Source organism: Hippocampus guttulatus, chromosome 6, assembly GCF_054856545.1.
Source record: "Hippocampus guttulatus isolate MCC_2025c chromosome 6, RoL_Hgut_1.0, whole genome shotgun sequence".
In the NCBI taxonomy this organism is placed as follows: domain Eukaryota; kingdom Metazoa; phylum Chordata; class Actinopteri; order Syngnathiformes; family Syngnathidae; genus Hippocampus; species Hippocampus guttulatus.
In genome coordinates this window covers 22988309-23005940 of record NC_141266.1, presented here as the reverse complement: position 1 = coordinate 23005940, position 17632 = coordinate 22988309, and the positions used below count along the sequence as shown (strand labels likewise).

Genomic DNA, 17632 nt, shown 5'->3' with positions numbered 1-17632 from the left:
AAACGGGAATACGCAGTCATACCTACGGATAATGTAGTCAAACGAAACCCGGCACGTCATAACAGGACATAAGAAAATCAGAAAGAAGAGGGGTCAGGGCGTCCGCCATTTTGCTTTGAAGGTATCCGTCCGTCCCCCGCAAGGACTCTTGCTTGGGATTCGCAAAATGACCACCAACGTCAAAATGGCTTCAGTCGTCACGAGCCACGTTGAATGGCTGAGATTGTCGTTTCCTTGCACCTTTGTAACCTTGGGTGTGGAAGGAGTTTATTCACTCCTCCGGGTTCAACTGGGAGGCGCTTAAAAGGCATCTTTCCCTTCTTTATTCCTCTCGTTCATTGTTTGCGCGTTGTGGCTTATCAGATCCCCGGCTCCTCACTTGGAGCGAGAATCCAGACATCCTCCTCTCTCTTTCTTTCTCTCTGCTAACCTTTGAGAATAAGAGCAATGAATTAGAATTTCTGAGCGAGCTTGCGGACTGAGAGGAGGGATCGACGCGAGGAGTGTGCGCGCGGAGGGGCGGGGGAGGGGGGGGTTGGCTTTTGTTGCGAGGCTCGGTGTCGTTGCGAAAAGGCCCCTTCAGCGCGTCCTTCGGCCTCCCCCCTCCGAGGGGCCCCGATCGATACAAACTCGGAGCAATAAAGCTTTCCCCCTGTCATCTCTGCAGAATACAAAGCAGAATGGAGGGGGGGGCGAAAAGGAGAGAGAGAGGGGTGAAAAGCTGTTCCGCTAGCCAGACCAATTTCCTAACCCTCCTCTTCCTCCTCTTCCTCCACCACAATCACCAGCAGCACCTCCATCGCCCCCTTCCTCACCATCTCCTTGCCCCCCCCCCAAAAAAAAACAACAACGCTGCACTGTATCGCTGCATGACTTCTATCTCTCCATAATAAATGCTGCATGAATAAAGTATACATTCCCCGGTGCCCCAACTATGTGAGAGGAAACGTAACATGTGATAGGGAGGAAAGTATGAAAAGGAATCGTAGCGGGGAGGGGCCAATGCACCAGGAGCAAAGGCGCATGTGGCCATACAGGTGCCGGAATATTGATGAAGCCGCAGCGAGGACGAGGTGAGCGGGTCAAACAGAAATCGCAGGAATTGAGCCAATTATCTTATCTTATCTTAATTACTGTAATTGTAATCTGGATTCAAAGCCGCAGCAGCAGCAGCAGCAGCGACGGGCCGCGCACAAAAGGCCGGCGCGCGTGTGCGTGCACGCGTGTCGCCCGGCATGCTGCGTTGATTGGACCGTCCGTGAATTTGCGCGTTTCATTCTTCCGCGCTTGAATGGCATCGCGGGAGTCCGCCTGCCAATCAACTATTGTGCTCTTGTCAATTTCATAATGCTTCTGAGCGCCCACCTCCGCGGAACTCCAGCCATGTCTTCATACGTTTATCGATGTGTGCGTGTGTCGCTTCCTATATATTTCTCAGACTTTCCATCTTTCACCTCTAAACAAACCCCCCCCCCCCCTCCTCCCCCAACCGTCATACTCTTTCATTCGCTCCTTTATTAGAAAACAGCAAATCCTTCAACTCTGCTTCTCATTTTGCTTAGAGCTTGTGTGGCACATCGAGCAGACGTTCGGCATTGTGTTTTGGCCATTAATCAGAATCAGAATCATCTTTATTGGCCAAGTATGTAGAACACACAAGGAATTTGTCTCCGGTATAATGACACCGGTACAGCCTCGTCAGAGCCAAAAAGAGAGACATTTTGAGACCTCGATTGCTGGTGCACCTAATATATATTAGGCCCATTTAACCGGCATTACGATGCGGTGTGTGTACCATTTCACGCTGCAGCGGTACCTCGACTTACGAAGGCAGCAACTTCGTTTTCAGTTTCAGCGACGCCATCGCTCGGCGGTGGCAGCAGAAACGACACGGGCCCAGCGTCCCGCATTGCTCACAATTGGAGATGCCACCAAAGTGAGCAGTCGGGCTGCCGATCGAAGAATCGTGACCCCCCCCGATATATTTCAAGTCGATGACGGTGATCAGCTGTGAGCGTATTCCCTCGATCAGATCCGGTGGAAATGTACGTGACGGCCAGACTGTTGACCTTTTCCTGGTCTATTTACGTGACAACAGCAAATCAATCAACATTTCCCCTTGCTCTACATTTGTGTGCAAGTTGTAGAAGTCAACAGCAAGTAATGGTAAGAAGTAAACGATGAGCGAATGTGCAGCAAAAGCGCAGTTGACGCCGTCAAAATGATGCCAGCCATGACCTGGGGCGTTGTCCTTGTCAGATGAGGCCCGTAAATTCGCTTTGAGAAATCTTGGACTCTCTAATAATAATAATAATAATAAACTTTTAACATTAGATGGTTTGTGGATCATATTACATTATTATATATTATATTATCTTATTATTATATCACTTCATTTATATATTAATTAATATTATATGTAACAATTACTTCATTTGTTGTTTTTTTGGGGGTGGCGGAGTTAACTTTTTTATTTACATTTAGTTATTAAATCCAACATTATTCACAGGGCAGGGGCGCCCTCGGTTTACAACAGACCAAAGGCACTTCGGGGCCATAAATATAAAACAATTCCTACATTACATTGGTGTGAATTTTTAGGTTGCATGAGGTTGTGTTCTGACACTGCCCAGCAAACTACGTGTTGTGTCAGAAAGGTTCCAGGATTACCGTCCCAAAGGTTATATTTCAAACCCAAACTACAAACCACAAGTTTTCCTTTTCACTTTGGACCTGACAATCAAGCACGGCGACAGCAAGTTGTGGGAGCACAACCGCTCGCCGCTTTTTATTTTTCCTCCTCTTTCCCAAGCTCAAAGGGTGGATGACAGTGTTGCCGAGGAGAATCCTTACAGGACTGCGTGAAAGTGTGGCGGGGGAGATGGGATTTCTTGGAAGTGGAAAACTTGTCGTTTAGATTTCAAATCCACTTTTTTTGTGACAGCAGTCCGGGAACCTTTCTGACACAGCCCGGCCCCCGTAGTTCATTTCATGCCGTTTGTGTCCTCCGAAAACATCATCCGTGGGTTACCGTATTTGATTTATTCTTATATTTTTTTTCTTGAGCGGTTGTCCCGTATAGTTCCTTGTCATGCAGTTAAAAAGCGGATCTTTCCCACCTTCCTTCGCGTCCTTCCCACCTTCATCCCGTCTCACTTTCAACATTGTCCCCTCTTGCTTTTTCATCATCATAGGCTCATTTTGTCAACTCCACGTCTCCCTCTCATCCCTCACCCTTCCTCCCTGCCCCCCCACCCAGCCTCCACCCTTCTGGCTCCCCGGGGAGGTCAGTAATAATGGTAGTGATGGAGTGAGAGAGGGAGGTGCGATTATTGTCTTGTCGGGAGTCAGAGGAATCGATCGGCCCAGAAATATGAGGCGCGCGAAAGAGCCGCTGTGTCAGATACAATAACCACCCACTCCCGGGGGCTTACACACACACACACAATGAGAACACGTTTATTTGTAGAGACGTTGCAGACAGACATTCGTTTGATTCTTCTTTTTTTTTTCTTTTTTCCTCCCCCCGCATTAACAAGACACGCTCTCATCCCTCTTCTTCTGTGGTGCAGGCGGCCAATCATCTGCATGCTTTGATTGGAGATAAACCTCGGGATGCGCTCCGATCATTCCTCATGCACAGATAAAGGGCAAGGCGTGGTAAATGGCTCGCGCACCTTTCACTCGCTATAAACAGACACACACACACAGCAGAGGCGTGCACGCTCACACTGAGACCTTTCACTGCTGTTGCCTGGCAACGTGGCCGAATGTCCAATCGGAGGCGAGAAGAGTGGCCGCTGATGTCACAGCTGCTGCTGACCAACGCGACCGAGAGAGAAAGACGGAGCGAGGGGAAGAAGAGAAAGTTTGCATGAGAGGAAAACCAGGGCAAGGTCGCTCACATTCACGCGCGCACACAAAATGTATGATGATGATGATGATGATGATGCAGGAAAAGTGAAAGATGGGATGGTTGGCCAAAAAACAGCAACTCCTGGAAGTCCAATTTTCAGACTTTTTAGATCTTCACATCAGGGGCCCTGCAAGGCCTTTGTCTGGAATCATACTCATCGCCGACTCACTATGTCGAGATTTTCAAGTACCGGTACTGTTTATCGTAAAACGTCCTCGACATAGCCAATATAGTGATGAAAGAGAAGGAAATGAGTCCCAAAAAGGGATCATTCACTCATTGCCTTCTCCCTAATCACTATGTGGGGATTTTTATACACTGGACTTATACAGTATATACTGTATGTAGTTCCCTCATCCGTTTTACAGGCCGGATAAATGCCAGCTGGTGGATTTAGTCCCCACCTCTTGAAAATATTGACTTCAACTGGAAAGGTAGCACATTTAAGCTTAAACGTCAACATTTTGGTTTGTCTTAAGCTTGCCGCAAATGTGAGTGACGTCATGCCCTCCCCGAGTCTCGCGCCACCATACTGATCAATGGCAATTCCTCTTTGCAAAAAAAAAGGGTGCAAGTGGTACAGTATATTTTTCGATGAGACAAAGGCTGCTTTTGGTTGTTTATGATTATATTGTCGTTTTCATTTTTGGCTTGTATTTTTTTGGTGTACAGTGCTTTGTTATAGCGGCGGTGGTTCTCAAAGAGCTGTGCAAGTCAAATTGAAGTGAGTTGCCCCAGTCAGGACAATGGTCAAATAAACCAAGTTTTCAACACACTGCTCATGTTGGTTTGAAGCAGCCATGTTGGGCCTACTTTGACAAATTTCTACTCACAAATTTTCCCCAAATGATCCCCATTATTCAGAAGAAGGTAACCAAGATGGCAGACGCTGTCTCACTTGGAAAATGCTGTCAAAGCGTGACCGCCATTTTGAGGATTTGCCATGACAAAAGGGGTCATCTCGCTCTGCCTGTTTTGGCCCACGGACCTGAGCTTGCCCACCTTCAGTGTAGATGAAAGCTTAAGGCTGAGTGGAAGTGAACCGCATGGCCGCTTGTCCCTGGCAGTTGCCCCCCCCCCCCCCCCCCTAGAAACAATTTCAGTTTCAACCTTGGCGTATAGCGCCGTGGGAGACGGCCGCGGGGTCGGTGTGGCCCGCCTCCCCACGGGCCGGCCACATCATCCAGGAGAGGTGCGTCGAAGCGCGTAGGCGTAGGTGAGATGTTTGCGTTTCCCGTACGACAACCTCAACTCCTCGCCGCTCTACTTGTTTCTAATCCCGCTGCGACACCCTCACCCACCCGCCGCAAAAACACCGGACTGGATTTTTAATCTCTCACCTTTGCAGTCTTGCGACTCGGACGACGTAGAGGACTTGGCGGCTCCATCAGTGAGCCGCCGTAAGAGCGGCAATGTGATGGATTAGATGAATTAGAGGGCGTGTGTGTGTGTAAATAGGAAGGCCGAGCCAAAGCGAGAAAGGGCCGCCGGACTCCTCTCAAGAGCTCGCAGTAGGCCCGACAATGAGCCATTACGAACGCATCCTCCGCCTTCCTTTTCTTCCTCTGTCCATCGTCACCTTGGCTTCCATCACTCGTTCACCTCCCCTCCATCTTTTTACTATTCTGTCGCTCTTTGTAACCCCCCCCCCCCCACTCCTATCTGCCGGTCCTCCCTGTGACAGTCTCGTGATTGATGGCACTCTAGAGGCCTCAGCCTCCCCCATCTTCCTCCCCGGGGTCGCTCTATCGCATTGTGCGTGTGTCTGCGTGTGTGTGTGTGTGTGTGCGTGCGCCCTGCCTTATCAACACAACTTTCAGTGATAACTAGAACACACCTTTAAAAAAAAAAAATAATAATAATTTACAATTAGGGTGTTTCGAACTGAGGCGGTCCTGCGGGGGCCGTTGTAGATTTCTGAAGAAATGCGATCGTCTTGGATATGGCGTTCGTCTTCATGATAGGAATGCCTGGAGGGCAGTCATCACTGCCCCTTCCAGAATCAAAAGGCGCAGCACATTCAAATTAGCGTCTGATCTGTTGTCAATGTTCGAAGAATTGGCGCACTCCAAACACGTCCGCGTTTTTCCACATTCCAATTGTCACATTCAGACATTGTACGTCATTCCGTTTTCCTTCACGTCTTGACCGATTCAAATCATTTCAACGACATTAGCTTTCCCATATTCTCAAAATTCCACATTTTCAAGCAAAATGACCACTTTTAAGAAAAAAAATATCTTACGTAATTCCCTCCTTTAAAATGATATTCATTCATTCAATATATCTTTCCCTATTTTTCTGTATTTTTACAAAATCATTCCACAGCATTCGCACACAATTTCTCAAAACACTTTGGCATCGACTCATTTATTTTTATGATCCCACCACAGTTTTCTTTTTTTCATCTATCCCCCCCCCCCCCCCCCTCCCGTTTCTCACTTGATTAAAAGCATTCCGGCAATATGCAGTTCATTCAGGACATTGCCAAACATTTAGCAAGCAATTCGAACCAGTGTAACTTCGAAGTCCTACTTTAAGAGAAGAAGAAAAAAAAAATCCACATTTTGAAAGTGTCCCAATCAATACATACATTTGACAAATTCAGCGCTTCCCAGCTAATTTTAAACCATTTTAACTTGTTCAGCCTTGCAAACATTATTCCGGCCGGCATTTTCACGCACCAAACGACACATTCTTCATTTGAAAATTCTCTCTTTCAATGAAGTATTACAGATTTACCTCGAGCCGACGATTCAGCTTTCATTTTATTTATTCATTTATTTATTTTATTATTTCCCACAGTTCCGATCCCTTCGCCCCCAGGATTTCAATTCAACGTCAGCGGTCACGCGCAGTATTGACACAAATGGCATTTTCCTGTCGGTTTCACGTCTTGAAAACCGTCTTCAAGTGGGGCTGGATGAATCCCATCTCGCATGCCGAGCTCTTGCTGGTTGTCTTCCCGCACCCAGAGCCTCGTGTGGCCATGCTTCAATTGAGACCAGTATCATCGAAGTGGCTTGGCCGCGGTGTTGCTAGGTCTGGTCTCCATGGTAACCAAGGCTGAGGGGGCGGGGGGGCAGGAAGACCCTCCGTGGCCGTGAACTGTACACGCAAGACAGTGCGGACATCCATTCGCTCGTGCTTTCTATTCATTTTATTTACTTGTTTTACCGGAGCGATGCCCATGCCGATATGCACGCGATCGTACACACGCAGGCGCACACGCACGCACGCACGCACGCACTCTTTGCTTGTTATGAGGATAGATTGGACACTGGACAAAGGTCACGGCCAAAGCCAGTGCTGCTCAGACAGCCTCTGACCCCTGGATGCTCCCCCACGCCCGTCTGTCAGTGTCCTTCCTCACACATCACGCACGCACACACATACGCGCACCCGGTCACCCCAACAGGGGTCATGTACAATCACACAAACGCATCTGCTGCCCAATCGGTGGAAGCGAAATCACAGTTGACATCTGTCTTTTCGTATGTTGATGAAAGGGATGGAAATCGAGTCATTCGCAGCAAATTTAAATTTGATCGATGCTGTAATTTCTCATGTAATGGCTCCAACTAATTAGACCGGTGAGTGCAAGACGGAGCAAAATGTCTTGTTTTCACAACGAATTTCAACGCCGCGTTTTCTCAAATAATGCAACCTTCGCTCAACGACTTTGCTAACCAAAACAGCAGCGCCTATCAACGGCAGGTAAACGTTGTGGATTGTGTCGCGAATGTCCTTGCGCAGTACAGTACTACCTTCCATTATGTGGAGGCAATTGGGGTTCCACAACGGAAAAAAAATGAATCGTGTGTTGAATTTCCTCAATTTTATTTTGTCAAGTAGTTGCACGAAATAAAATCATCTGTATCCAGACACAATTTTTCAGTAGAACTTTACATCTACTTAAAAATTGTATCTGGATCCTGACGATGTTGTTTTGTGTGCATCCACTTGGTGAAATAAAATTGAGTAAATACAAGACGCTGTATTTTTCAGTGAGGTCACTCGTCAAGTGTTTGCTAATTGTTTTTTTCCCCTCCATCATAGTTGTCTTTTTGTTTTTCACTCCACATTCCCTGAACAAATTTAATGTAAACTAAAATATATTCTTTTGTTTCGTGTGGGGTAAACCTTGAAAGCAATCTGTATTTATTGTTTAATATTTGAAAGAAATTGTCACAAAAAGGGCCTCCAAACCACCGTGATTGACTGCAGTTGAATTATGAATTCATGCAAAAATGTTCATATTTTTTTTAAGAAGTCTAAAAATGTGTTTGCAGAAATAGATTCATCCTCTCACTTGCATTTTTGTAAATAATCACCCCTGATCATTTCAGTGTCATTAAAAAGAGAAAATCAACAACTGAAAATAATCCTCCGAGGTTAATACACATACATCTATTATCAATCATTTCCGAAATTAATGTTGTACTTTTGTAAAAGACTCCATTAAACATTCAGACCAACCTGCGGAAGGTCTGAATGTTTCTTCCCACCATCCAGTAGACCGGTCGGAGTGGCCGCAACACAGTGTCGCGCGCATCCAGTCGGCCTCGCTTCTTGACGTTTTCTTGCACTTTGCTCCTCCACTTTCAAAGAAATGGTCATTTAGAGGACAGCCAATTTTAATATTTGCCATTTTTGTTGACTCCGTTTGGGCAAGATAATATTGAGTCCAATGAAATTCCCTTTCATTGAAATAAATGTCTGCCCCCACTTTTTAGTGGTTTTCTGTTCCTAATATCTTGATGCTGTTTTTAATATGACAGTCTTCTTAAAATGGAGAATCTGGATTACACTGCGGTAATTGTCAACCCTTACAACAGTTATACGTTCACAGTGGCAATTGAGGGAATCGTGTTGCTGTGGAAAAGTGACAGTGAGAGGCCACTGCCTTCCATCCTCATTGATTTGCGGCTCAACAGCGCTACCTCGTGGCCACTTGAACCTCCTGTCACAGTGAAGCGTCAACTCTCCAGCCATTGCTTTTTCAATGGCGCTTGTCCTCATTTGGGTCCCGGTGGGGGTGGACTAGTCTCCAGCCCGTTTCACGACATCTACTTTATACATTTTATGGACAGTTTCGAGTTTTTAATAAATCTAACATACTTGTTAGGAAGGAGTGAATAAAAGGGAAGAGACAAAGCTTGGCATCATTTCACACTTAAAAAGGGAAGTCAAGTCAAAAATGTTCTTCACCCCCCACGAGTCCACACTTTCATCCTAATGAATATTGCGTTTGCGGAATGTCCAATAAGCAGCAAAATTCATTTTCCCTCCATCTCGGGGGGCGGGGGGGGGGCGGCGGCCATTTTGCCACACACTGTCGACTGCAAGTGACATGACAGTGGTTAAGGGCTCATTTATGTTGTGTGTTTGGAAGATTTATCATTCTGCCTAGAGCGCAGTGTTAGTGTGTTGCTACCAACATTTATACATCGATTTGCTAACTGATTCTAATTCCGATTTACCTGATTGCTATCCAGAAAAGTACCATGTACAAGCAACGTAGCACTTTGTCATACTCGTAGTATTATACAATGTGCTATACTCACCTGTTCCCTTAATTTTTTTTTGTCCCTATCTTTTGTAATGTCAATGGCATTTTCCCTCTGAATAGTTTTTTTTTAAAATTGTATTTTAGATCATTTAATATTTTTTGTCTTATTGTGAATGGGTAAAAAGTATAAATCAAGTATCAAGTACAACTACAGTATAGTTGTCCATATTGGGTGAACATCATTGTGATCGTTTTTTCAGGTCTATCGCCAGCCCTATTTTACAACTTAACCGTGTTGTGCTTAACAGTTAACAGTTGAACCTGTATTACTTTGGACACTACAGCTTCTTGTTGCTTTCAAACCTAGCTTGTAGCAGACGCGTGCACATTTTCCGCACGACGTCTTTGATTTGCTGCTCTTTCGTCTATCGAACTGTTTCAAACAACAAAGTGTATGCAGGAAAAGTGGTTAAGATCGCACGACTGTCTGTGTCTTCTGTGTCGTGTTGTATTAGTTTGTCATTTTACGTTAACTGTTCTTTTGATGGCGGCGCGTTTGAATTCATTTTGAACAAAGACTAAAACTCAGGGAGTTGTCTGTTTTTTTCACTCTTGTTTATCTATGACAAATGAATCCAAAATATTTTATTTTGAACTTGAATTCTGTGTCGCAAAGTGACAGTTCTGCCTTAATGTCATAGGTGTAATAGAAATTCGGTTACTTGGTGTTGGTATTGGTGAATACTGAACTAGAGAGTGGGAAAATGGTATCGAGGAGGAAGCCCCCCCCCCCACAACCCCCAGCAATCTGTGTTTTCTATATTCTCTATATTGGAATTCCACCCATTCCAGCTAGCTCTAGAATGACTCCACAGCAACAAACTGGTTCACCATTCCACCACGATGCTCAATTCTTTTAATTAATAATTCTGCTTGAAAAATAAAAAAATATAAAACCTCCTCCTCCCCCAGCCTACATCCAGTTTTAGCAGCAGTGGGTTGGTCTATTTCCTCCCCTTCCCCCAAACGCCCTCATCTAATTTCCGCCACATTGAGGATGTTATTGTATGGCCGCACGTGTGGGATGGTCAACCCTGCATCCAATACAGTACAGACATCACACGCATACGAGTCGAGTGTGTTGTGACTCTTTTCCTTCCAGTGTGCAGCGTGTGAGTGGCACTTTCCAGCTGCGCTGTCACTTTCCACTCCGGTCTGTCATCCACCTGACATCTTCAGTCCCTCCCACTCTCGTACTGTCACATACTCATCATCCCTACCTCCTCCCGCCTTTTTCATTTCTTTCTCTTCTTTCACTGTCAACCTTCCTTCCTTCTTCCCTTACCTTCAGGCCCACTTACCACACATTGTTGACCCTCGCTTTCTGTCGAGGTGCAGGTTGTGATAGTGGAGGAGGCGTGGCTTAGTGAGTAAGAGTGGCTTAGTGAGTGAGTGAGAGGGAGAGGGAGAGAGAGAGAGCGTGACTGTCCTTTTGTGTGTGTATTACAGTGAGTTATTCTTTACCCGTGCGCACACACACATATACACACTCACACACATTGCTACACTGACTTTTCTTTTTTTGACTGAGACACCAGCAATTGCATAAAGCAAGGATTCATTCTTCTCCACCATGTGGTTGCCAGGTGAGTGTGGACTACTTAATTTGGCAACCAATTACGCTAGGAGGGCACTGTGTGTGTGTGTGTGTGTGTGTGTGTGTGTGTGTGTGTGTGTGTGTGTGTGTGTGTGTGTGTGTGTGTGTGTGTGTGTGTGTGTGTGTGTGTGTGTGTGTGTGTGTGTGTGTGATTGAAGAGCAAGAGGGTAGCCTGTGGGCGGGGAGTTAAGGTGGACAGGAAAGGTCAGTGTTATGTTTTGGGCAGACTACACCTTGTATATTTTTTTCTCTTCGCGTATTATCTCATTTGTCTTTACGATCAGAAAAGTGTGTTTTGTTAAAGTTGGCCACTAATTTTGCTAATTTGCCGCACCACCTCATGCGCAGGTTAAATTTTGTCCAATCATTCTTGTGTAAGACACAAGACGTGACCGTGTTGTGATGGTCAGCTGGAAGTCAAGAGCGCTTGTTAGTCCCCGCAGCCAATTACCTCTGAAATGTCTCCTTTCTCCCTCCCTCAGTGGTGAATCCGAGATGTCTTTTCATGTTATTAATAATTCTCCGTATGAGCCGGCTAAATTGAACCCCGACAGTGATGCAATTATGCTACAAATGTCACAACAAACTAGAAATTCACCCGACTTAAAATGATCGAGGTTACACAATTGCTCCATTTTTACTGTTGACTTTTTTTGGTTTTTCTCGCATTAAAAACTTGTATATATATTTTTTCTTTCATTGTTCAGTTGCATTTATGTATTTAATGCATTTAACAACCCGTTTCGTAATAACATTGCCCCGATCGTCGGCTGGGGAGCAATTGCTGTATAAAGCACTCCCTATTTAATAAGGAAAATAATAATAATCATAAAAAAGGGCAATTAAGTAGACAGTAATCTGAAACGGTCAATGGTCCTTGAGTAAGTTTAGTTTCACGCCTGTTTGATTTAGATTTTTTTTTTTTAGTCCCCCAAAGGCCATGCTAACTAGATGAAAGTATGACGCAACAAATGTTGTTTTCTTCGTTCAATTTTTGAAACATGGGAGAAAAATTAACCAATGTGATTGAAAACTTTTCTTTTGTATGAAAGATACATTCGTGTCTTGAGATACTAGTGACCCAGATTAGTTTTTTTGGAGTTATGAGCACTGCATTGTGACAGTGAACTCAGCTCGCTTAATGGCAAATAGTCAACAATTGTTCGGGAAAAAAAGAGGCTTCAAGTTTTTTATTTCCACGCTCAGTTGAAGTGTAGTGTCAAGTTAAACATAAAATAATGAAATTTACATGTATATTTCAGAGAAACGCAAAGCTTAGCCTTTAGTCTGCGATCTAAATGCTAACGCCAACACGTAATGGGTAATTTATGGACCCTTTCAGGAACTGATATTTGAACTCAAACAAGGCAACTTAGGCATTCAGTATAACAGCACTCAGTGATATAGTCTTTGTCCTTTGCGAGGAGCTGAGATGTCACACGTCACCAAATGTTCGTTGTTTCCATTCATTTCCATCGTGAAAAGATGACTTGAAACTGGAGTGGCTTGAGTCACAAGTGTGGTCACGGGACAAATGAACTCATTCACTCCCAAAGACGTTTTTAAACATCTTTTCAGACTTGGCTGGTACTGAATGAGTTAAAATCGTATTTTAAGGGCACCACTGTGCGGCGTTTTTCATTGGAAGGAAAGCTTTGCTCTCATAAACAACTCCAAAGTATTTTTTTTTCCTAGCCACCAGAGAAACTGCATAAAAGGACAAATAAACCAAAGCCAAATGGAATAAATTCACCATATTGTGTCTACTGACATAGGAGCATTGTTAAAATAATCCCTTATAGTGTATAGATTTTTTTTTTTTTTTTTAATGATGGAATTTCTCCTCACTGTGGTCATAAGTTTCTCGCAGAGCTTCGGCCAGAGTAAATTATTTAGAATTTAGTGTGTGCATTGCATCATTGTGAAAGCGCTATATAAATCAGCATGTATTGTATTGTATTGTATATAAACATGACACCGGATTATACAGCACAAAATGTTGTACAGAACTGCTGAGATGTACTCGATAGGAGCATATCCTCCGCTGGGCCAAATGAGCACTCTTTTCAAAGTGTTTCCTTGAAAATGACGTGAAAAGGCGGTACTATTATCTGCTTGTGCGTGTGGGGTGTTTGAACATGCTAATGTTACCAGTAAGTAACACGCGCTACTAATCTTATAATGGGGAAGTAACGTGGGGAAGTGAGAGGACGCCAAAGCATCTTGATGTACTGTTCCTCCGCACACCATTCAGCCGTTACGTTAGCCGCTAACCTCTTCGTGTCATCTGGGAATCGATATTGGCCGGGACTTCTGTCCACTGTGCAAGCTTGCCAGCAAAAAGACATTATGGCCTTTTTATTACCCGGACAGAAGAACACACAACCCCCCCCCCCCCCCCGCCTCGCACCAGGAGTCAACTTGTGCCAACTGTGCTTTCAAGCTTTGTTTTTTTTCTCCTCTGTTTCCGCAACCCAAATGATGTCAAAATAAGAAGCTATATTGTACAAAATTGCGACATGACGAGTGAATGAATTCACGAAAGCTTTAGCGGTGTAGGCAATCTTTTAAGTAACTTCAAAAGTAATCTGATTTATGACTCACGGACTTGCGTGTTGCGTTCACGCCACACACATTTTGTAAAGTTGTCTTCGTGAAGGCTTAAAAGACTGCAACTTTTTCGGAAGCTAACAACTCTAATTGAAGTAGATCAACTTTTTCAAATTAATTCATGCTTCATTTGCTAAAATTGTGATCTAAGGCTAACTTACTCTGCAAGACTAAAATGTGTGTGTATGCAGGTGGCATGATATAATTAGTCGTTGGGCAGATTTGCATGTTTTCATAAAAAGGAAGTGGCTGTGTGTGTGTGTTTGCGCATGAAAGGGGGGGGGCTCTCGAACTGCACTGCGACTTCATCTTGCGGTTTATTGGCAAGGAAAAAAAAATTGAAACAAAATCCTTAAATAGTACAAAAATGTGAACAGTTTCAACCATGAATCCACGAGGACCCACAACGGATGACACACACACACACGAGACCTGTAACGGATCCAAAAAGTGCTCCCACGCAAAATGTCTCGCGTTAAATTTAGCCCCAGCCTACTCTCTTTAATTGGAAAGTATGAATGAATGAAAGCAAGTGGGCCCTGGTGCACTTAATGTGAGAGATTCACCCACCTTCCGTGTACAGTGTGTGTGTGGGGGGTGGGGAGGTGGTGGTGGGGGGGGGCCCCGTGGTCTGACAGCACTCCCACCCTTGCACCTCAAGGCTCCTCTCTTTCCTGTTGTCGTCATCAAAACGCCGTGCGAGGCCCAGATTTGAAAACGTGCATTTGTGTGTTGCAGAAATCAGGATGCCAAGGCCAGCTGAACTTGAGAAACTTGGAGCTGACTCGCCGCTGGACAGCACAGGTGATCTTCAGTAGAAGTATATGCAAACGAGCAAACTAGTACAGCTTTCACAGTACTAAAAGGACAACTACGTGTTATTGGTTAGACTAAACTACTGGTGGATGTTTTGGTGCTCGTAATCGGATCCAAGATCCAACTCGTGCATGGCACAAGCCTGAAAATGAGGTTTGCGGCACAATTTGGAATATTGTAAAGCGAGCGGTTCGTCTTCAAGTACTACTATCATGACCAACATTCGCAACAGTCGCCTCGTTGAAGCCACTGCAACATTATAGGAAGTTTGAACATTACACCCAATTTGATTTAAAAATTATTCTGAACGGTGTTAAAATAATTTTTTTTCGAAAATATTGAATGCAAAACTGTATTGTGCTGAAGTTAAATACTACTGAACGGTACTTTTTAAATGTCATGTAATGGATTAAAAAAAGAAAAAGTTGTTATTATACCATAAATGTTTGAGCCTTTAGTTCAGTGATTCTTTTGTGTATCGCTCGTGGTCCTCATGCGACCTTTGTCAACAGTTGTTAGTGGAAATTGAGTTATTAAAAAAAAAAACTCACTCGTTTTCCCCCTCAGTGATCTTCACAATTGCTAGACATTGACTGGCCATTATTATAAAACTCAATTTTGTCTTTATTTTGCTGCCCGTTTTTCTCCAATACTCATGATCAAATCTTCGAGCATTCATAATTTCAACCATGTTTGGATTCTTTTCAGTCATGTCTGTCTACTTGGATGTCAGTGCATCATTGTGTATAAAGAACACTCGGAAGCCCCCCCCCCCCCACACCCCCCCCCCCCCTCTTCTTCCCTTTTATTCCACCACTGTTGAGGAAACTGCACTCAGTGTGTTGTAGCTACGTCTGTCCTCATTGCTTGCTTTTGTCTTTCCATGCAGAATCCGAGCGCAATGGATCCGAATCTAATCACCAGGTACGTCATCACCGCTCCCATCCCAGTTCCGAGAGCGCTGGTCCAAATGAGGGTCGCTATTGGGTGAGCTGGAGCCTACCCAGCTGACTTTTAGTGCGAGAGGCCGATGACAGCCTGGAATGCTTGCCAGTCAATCTCAGGGCACACATAGACAATCATTTGCGCACCCATTGGTGACTTTCAGGCTAGCCGAAGCTAACGACATAAGGCTAACCTTGATTCATGCTCTTTTATCCAGTCAAGTGTGTGCCGGTCGCCTTAGTTTTTTTTTTTTTTTGCGTCATCACAACATCCTTTTTGCAGCCTGGCTGCTTCGGACACCAGACCTTTTCAGTCCAAATCCAAAAGTGCACTTTTGGATTTGCATTGACGGTATGTAATGGTCCGACAGAGTGGCACAATGGCCCCCGGGCCGCCATTAGATGTGGAAGTCAGTGGTTATTTATATTAAAACTCATTCAGTACCAGCCAATTCTAGACCAAGTCTGAAAAGACGTTTAAAAACGTCTTTGGGAGTGAATGAGTTAAGTGGCAACCAGTCCAGAGCATACCTATCCTCTTGCCTACAGTCAGGTGAAATCAGCTCCAGCACACAGGTGTCCCAAATGAGGAGAAGAGTTGTCGAAAAAGGATGGCCGTTTGCGGCGACGCAATATGGATTTGAATCCCCACTGTCGTAAACGCGGTGTCCCAAAATGGGTTAAATCCCGACATCGCCGGTAAAACATTTGAGTCCGAGCGAAATGATTGTCGCATTTCTTTTTGTGTGCGCTCTCCTTGGAAATGAAAAATCAGTTCTTCAATCAGTCCTTCGGTTCTGTCCTTTTTCTCTTCATCAAGGCTCAGTCAATGAAGGTCAATCCCTTTTCCCTTTCACCGAGCCTGAGCGGCGGCAAGGTAAGTGGCTTTTGTGACTCTGCCTGCATGCGCGTCTTCGTGTTTGCTCGTCTTTTGTGTCTTAACGTGGCGCAGAAAATTACTTGACGGCAAGCGGCAGAGTTCCGACTCGCTGCTTTTGTGTTCCTGCCCTAAGTAAACAAGCACGCCAGTATGGCGCTATCCCCCACACCCTCCATTTCCCAGAATGCCTACATAAAGCCAACATTTGCATATGCTGTGGAAGAAATGCAAACGAGTGGGCGGGAAGAGTCCCGTCTTTTCTAGTTGAGAAATGATCCATCCTGGACGGTATAGTCATCGCTTTGTGCAAGTGAAAAGCACAACACACGAATTGCGTTTTGTCCCACAAAATACCCTCCAAAATTTTCTCGAGTCACTTGTACACATCTCTCTCTTGGTGCATGCTGGGTTGACATGGAAATTTTTTTATGAAAATAGGTTATAAAAATGTTCTCTCCACCCCCAAAAAAGTCAACACTAAGGGGGCACTGTAATATTCTGTATGTCTTGAAGTATTATACCCCCCCCCCCCCATCATGGCCAATTGAATTATCAAGATGCTCATATGGTTTAATTTTTTTTTTTTTGAACAATCTATTAAATGATGTAAGTAGTGTATGTTTTTATAAACTTCGATAGTAGAGAGTGCTATTTTTCAAATTTAAAATGTTCAAAAACTTTTTTTTTTGTATTTTGGTGCGCTGGAAGTGATGACTACAACAGATGACTTCAGTGTTTTGAATTCATACACTAAGCCTTGTAATGTAATTGTCCCCCCCTCCCAATATACGCCAGCATGATGGTCCCCCCCGCTACCCGCCACATGAGCAAGGCAGCACGTTGGCAGTTCACATTTCCCGTTGCTTTCTTTCCTTTGTTCCTTTTAGAATAAGATGGAAGAGTGTGGCGAACCATCCCCGGCACTGGCTCCCTCTCACGGGCCCACCCCCTCCCAGACGGCACTGCAACACACACAACTCATGCTGACCGGCTCCCAGCTTGCGGGGGTGAGACCTCACGCACACACGCGAGCAGGTTGCCTTCAGAATCATGCACTTCGGCAAGGCAGGTTTATTTGTATCGCACGTTTCATGCACAAGACAATTCAAAGTGCTTTACCGAAACCACTAAAAGCATAAAAGAAAAAGAAACAAAATATAATACAAACGTAGCGGTTTGTATATAGTGAACGATATGAATTTGTTGACTGAAATGAACAGCATTCCAAAATGGTAACCTCACTGTAGAGTGGCTAAGAGGTGAGTCCGAACACCACAGCCATCCATCCACTCGCGCC

General features: G+C 44.6%; 1 protein-coding gene across 1 annotated transcript in view; it reads left to right on the top strand.

Moving 5' to 3' along the window:
- The window catches only part of pou2f2b (POU class 2 homeobox 2b), a 55971-nt gene that overhangs the window by 24713 nt on the left and 13626 nt on the right, over window positions 1-17632 (top strand). The window contains exons 2-5 of the mRNA XM_086113894.1: window positions 14434-14499; window positions 15401-15435; window positions 16276-16332; window positions 17223-17342. Coding sequence (XP_085970020.1) covers window positions 14434-14499; window positions 15401-15435; window positions 16276-16332; window positions 17223-17342 — 278 coding nt within the window. The remainder of the gene's footprint in view (window positions 1-14433; window positions 14500-15400; window positions 15436-16275; window positions 16333-17222; window positions 17343-17632) is intronic.